The sequence below is a fragment of the Triticum aestivum genome, chromosome 5B, assembly GCF_018294505.1.
Source record: "Triticum aestivum cultivar Chinese Spring chromosome 5B, IWGSC CS RefSeq v2.1, whole genome shotgun sequence".
Taxonomy (NCBI): Eukaryota; Viridiplantae; Streptophyta; class Magnoliopsida; order Poales; family Poaceae; genus Triticum; species Triticum aestivum.
Window position 1 is genome coordinate 142,406,665 of NC_057807.1, and position 5,300 is coordinate 142,411,964.

General features: G+C 42.6%; 1 protein-coding gene across 2 annotated transcripts; it reads right to left on the reverse strand.

Annotated features, from left to right (window-relative positions):
* Positions 1-1,915: 1,915 nt before the first annotated feature.
* LOC123110855 (F-box/LRR-repeat protein 14) lies at positions 1,916-4,534 on the reverse strand. 2 transcript variants are annotated; one of them, XM_044531482.1, is made up of 2 exons: positions 4,349-4,534; positions 1,916-3,684 (listed from the first exon to the last, which is right to left on the reverse strand). In XM_044531482.1, exon 2 carries the CDS (start codon positions 3,025-3,027, stop codon positions 2,161-2,163), a length of 867 nt encoding a protein of 288 aa, XP_044387417.1. In that variant the 5' UTR covers positions 3,028-3,684; positions 4,349-4,534; the 3' UTR covers positions 1,916-2,160. The 2 variants fall into 2 exon arrangements, with proteins under 2 accessions (XP_044387417.1, XP_044387418.1); XM_044531483.1 differs by having other exon boundaries at positions 1,916-3,679; positions 4,349-4,531.
* Between the last annotated feature and the right edge of the window lie 766 nt (positions 4,535-5,300).

The window sequence follows — 5,300 nt, forward strand, 5'->3', positions numbered from 1 at the left end:
AGTAGAGGCATACTAGGGACACTCTGTTTTGTCTATGTATTCACACATGTACTAAGTTTCTGGTTAATACAATTCTAGCATGAATAATAAACATTTATCATCATATAAGGAAATATAAGTAACAACTTTATTATTGCCTCTAGGGCATATTTTCTTCACAGGGCCCCTCCTCCATTACGTGCTCCCAATCCCCCAAGCATGAGAATTGTAGTGTATACAGATTTTCCTCCAGGGGCGGATGTTGACCTTTTGTGCGAGATCCCATGCCATCTTAAGTATTCCGCTATGCACAAGAAACATTAGCGACTTCTGGGCATGGTGCGGTGAGAAAAGGGGCGGTTTCTCTGTCAAATCGGCATACATAATTATATTGAACACTAAGCTCACTAGGGAGAGCTGGATTGAGGAGGTTGCAGGATCTTTCGGGTTGGAGCGGGAGATTAATGCTTGGTCTACCCTCTGGAAGGCTAAACTACCACCCAAGATCAAGTTCTTCCTATAGAGGCTAGCGAGGAGCTCGATACCAACAGCGGATGTGCTTGAGCATAGACATATGTCTGATTCTGCGGCATGCATGATCTGTGGAGCCCCAGACTCTTGGCGCCATACTTTGGTTGACTGCACTATGGCCATGTGTATTTGGGCACTAGAGGACGACAGTTTAGTGCAGGAGATAAGCCAGCACACCAACATTAATCCTAGGGATTGTTTATTTGCTCTGAATGAATCTCTGTCACCCGACATGTTCATGCATATGGCAGTCACCCTCTGGGCAGTTTGGGGAGCGAAGAGCCCCTTGTCTACCCACTTATTCATCAAATCTTACTTGACAGACATACATACTTTGAGAAAACCACCGGTAGCAGGAGCTAGCACAAGGGCACCGAGACCCATGCACTGGATTGCCCCCCCCCCCCCCCCCCCCCCCGGCTAGGGTGGCGAAGATTAATGTGGATGCTGCCGTCGCGGGAAGGTTAGGGGAGGGAACCATTGCAGCCATAGCAAGAGATTCTGATGGATCATACCTGGGTGCATCCACTATTGGCTTTTCAGCTATCACCGACCCATCCACCCTAGAGGCATTGGCGATGAGAGAATCAATGGCGTTGGCGGATGATTTTACAACTTCACTCCATTCAGGTGGCCTCAGACTGCAAAGTTGTGATCGATGACATCAAGCAGATTAATGGGACAGCTTAAGGTGCAATTATTCACGAGATCATAGAACATTCTCATAGCTTTACTTTATGTAATTTTGTTCATGAGTTTAGGGGCTCGAATGTCGATGCTCATAATTTAGCGCAGCATGCTTTAAAGTTAGGGGCGGGCCACCGTGTCTGGTTAGGCCACTACGTTAATTTTTCTTTCGTCCCTGTAACTGTGGTGACGGATTAATAAAGGCTTCATGAATTGTCTCAAAAAAAATTCAAAGAAAACGTAAACCTCGATAGATGATCACCCAAAAGTCAAAGGAAAAGTCAACCTCAATAGATGCTCAACCGAAAAAAAACCTCCTCGATAGTCCCGTCTTATGATATTGTCTTTTATCTGGCCTTCCGTATTTGGATTCTCCTCCGCATTTTGAAACATATGAACACTGCGTCTATTGCACTGTTGCAGCATGTATGTATCTGGAGTCAATCTTTTGCAGTTGCGAGTAAAACTCACACATATCCTTGCAAATTGCCCTTGCCCAGCCTACAAAAAGGTCTTCTTTTTTATTTAAAACCAGCTAGGCCTTCAAACCCTTTGCTAACTTAAACAGAACAGACTATGGGAATCATCGATGCTTGCTAGGTACCGTACATATGCACGTCAGGAAAAAAAAGGGTCGAGAGAGAGCATTACAGGTTGCAGAAGTACAGCGAAAGCAAACAGCCAAATAATTATGTTGAACACCGCATGGAGAATCAAGTTGCACTGCTACGATCTGCAAGTTCACAACCTGAAATACCGAATCTTGGGCAGAATAAGTGAATTTTGTCAAGTGCAAACACATAAAAATACACAAAGTAGTATATGTGAGTATATAGGTTGTAATAACATCTTATATTCTAGGACAAAGGGAGTAGCAACGTAGAGTAACACACTAGTGGTGCACCGTCTGAAGTCGTCCGAAGTCCAGCATGAACCCAGCAGATGGTTTTAAACTCAACAGCATTAGTAGCGAATTCTTTTTAATTCGGCCGGGCTTGCAGACTCGGCGGAGTACTGAACCGATCTTTTTTTGGAAGTGTGGCACTGAGCTGATTCACCAACCCTCTTCACAGCCTTCTTAGAGACCCGGTCGCAGCCTTCAATGATCAGAGACTCTAACTTCAGTGCATGTACTAGCATGGCCACTCCAGCATCAGTCACCTGTGCACAGATCCGGAGTGTGAGATTGATCAAGCATGGGGCACGCGCAATGAAACGCATCCCAGCATCTGTTATTGCTCTGCAGCACACAAGCTCGAGTGTCTCCAGTAATGGAGCAGATGAGAGGGCCTTCATCCCCTTGTCAGCAAAAAAGTTGGCACCCCTTAGCACAAGAACACGAATCGGACAAGACTGAATGAGCATGATAAGGCCATCCTGTGTGAAGCCTATTTCTGATGGATATAAGGGCTCACAACCATCAAACGTGAGTTCAATAGACTCAAGCATAGGACAACTGACAGCTAGAGATTTCAGGCTGTCATCAGTAAATGCCGTCCTGAAATTGCCACCATAGAACTGTGGCAGGAGCCAAAGTGAGATGCTTCTAAGGTTTTTGCAGCACTTGGATAGCGTAATCATGTCACTGTCATTTAGGCCATTGATATACTCCAGACGCAGTTTCTCCAATGCTTTGCACTTCCCCAAGAGAAAACGAAGTCCTATTCCTGGCTTAGTTGCAATGTGTGCCAATGACAAATCCGTCAAACTCTCGCAACAAAAATCGTATTTATATGGGTAGTGAGCCACATACGAGAGATCATCACTACCATATATATTCCAGGAACAACTCATGGGGTCAGGGTCAAATTTAAACCTCAGGAGCTTCATCCATCCCGGTCCAAACTTTAGGAGGTCATACTGGCTGATTCCTTTGCAGTTCTCCACAACAAGCTCTTCCAATGATCCCTCACAACCAAGGTTCTCCAGCCAGCCTTCGCTCCCGATTTTCTCACAGTCAATAAGGTGGAGAGCAGATAGAGTCTTGCAACCAACTACCACCGAGAGGATCCCACCTGAAGTTATTTTTTAGATGGAGTTCAGCCTCAGAGACATCAATTTCTTGCAATTGACGAGATATCCAAGACCAGAATCCTTGATGCGTGAACAGAAGCTTAAGGTTAGATCAGTTAGTGAGGGGCAACATGATGAGATCACAAGGAGGCCTTTATTGCTCAACTGATTCCCATGGCCACTGGTCCAACCAGAGTAATCAATTTCCACTTTCCACAAATTTGGGAACCGGGAACACAGTGATGCCAAGGCTTTTCTAGCAGGGTGAAGGCCAGAGCCGACACGGATGACACCCCTTTGTGATGCCTCAATGGAGTAGAGCTGCTTTGACACAAGGGAAAACGAATTCAGATCACTTCTCTTGGCAACCTTCTTGACAATCTCTGCTAGCAGTGCTCTGGGAGATCCTCCATCGAGGAAAGCAGCTGTGTTGATGGGTAATCTTAACGTTCAGCAGGTATACATCATACTGCACTGAAATTAGAGACATTAGAGCGAAGCATACGAAGATTATTAGGTTACAGTACCACAGGACATCAAGAAGCATATGTATACCAACAAATGTGAACCTTTCCGTGTTGACACACATACATTAAGAAAAGCAAATATGCGTCCGCAAGATAACACTTATCTGTTGAACAGACATAATAGGAAGTGTTTAACTGAGCACTGTGAAAACCACAACATGTAATGAGGACTGAGTTGTCAGTGCTACTTAGACCTGGGAATGTTGCACGCATCAATAGAACCAAAGCTATTAGCTATATCATGCATGCTCTGAGATTTCTAGGTTTGCTTCTTGACATTTACAGAATCAAGGTCAAAAAAGGATCGAATTTTTGAAGCATATAGGATAATCAGACAGTAGCGAGAACTGATCTCATGAATTTTGACATATTTTACTGTAAACTTTGGAAATGCCGGTGTCTAGCTTCCAAAAGAACATTAATTAAAGCATCTGGCATATCTTACAGAGAACGAAGAACATTGATTCCGGCCTCTGTGAAGTAAACAGTATACAAGTAACCTAAAAGCAACAGGATCAAACAAAATCACAACCCTAGGCATCTGGATTGATGGAACAATGCAAGGGAAAACGCCTTCACGAACAACAGGACTAGAATTATTGCAAGCTTACAAGATAGTATAACGCCTGTCTGCTGAAATCGAAATTGTAGGGGCCCGGCCGGGAGAGAAAAAAGGGACAAGATGACGGCGCGTCGGACGCGGTCGCGGTCGTGAATTGGGGGGCGGCGGCGGCGGCTGAGAAGGAGTAGGGCAAGAGCAGAGCTCCACTCTAATCTCGGGGGAAGGACCGAATGAGTTCGGCCGCAGATCCTATACAGCGCGTATGGCCGGCCCATTTTGCGGTTTATTTTCCATCGGTTTTGGGAACCCAAAATCCTTTTTTTCTCTACCCGTTTTTCTATTTCATTTTTTCTTTCCTAATTTATTAATTTTCTTTTTTAACTTTCTCTTTATTATATTACTGTTTTCCTTTTTCTTTTCTATTTTTTCTTCTTTAACTTTTCACTTTTTCCACATTTTTTCTTTTCAAATTCATGAACATATTTTTGTTCATTTCATTCAAAAAATGTTCAACCATGTAAAAATATGTTCAAAAATTCAAGTAATGTTCATCAAATTATACTTTCTGTTTATTAGGTTAAAAAAATTGTTCGTCGAACTAAAAAGATGTTCATCAAATTCTATTTTTGTTTGTAGTTTCCAAAAAATGTTCATCAAATTCAAATTTTGTTCTTCATTTTTTCAAAAAAAGTTCTTGAGTAGAAATTTTGTTCATCAAGTTAAAAAATTGTTCATCAAATGCAAAATTTGTTCAAAGACAAAAAATTGGTCATCATTATTTAAAAATGCTCATAAAAATGGTTTGTAAAAGAGTTCATCGAAGTTTTAAAAAGATCACTCTTTTGTAAATCACGAACATTTTTTGAATTCAAGAGTGTTTTTTGTAAATTCATAACATTTTAAAATTTTAGAAACATTTTGTAATCCCGATTGGGGGCGCCAAGGTTGCCAAATAGGGGCGCCCGAATTTGGCGATGGTCGTCAGCTCAGAACAAACCTGG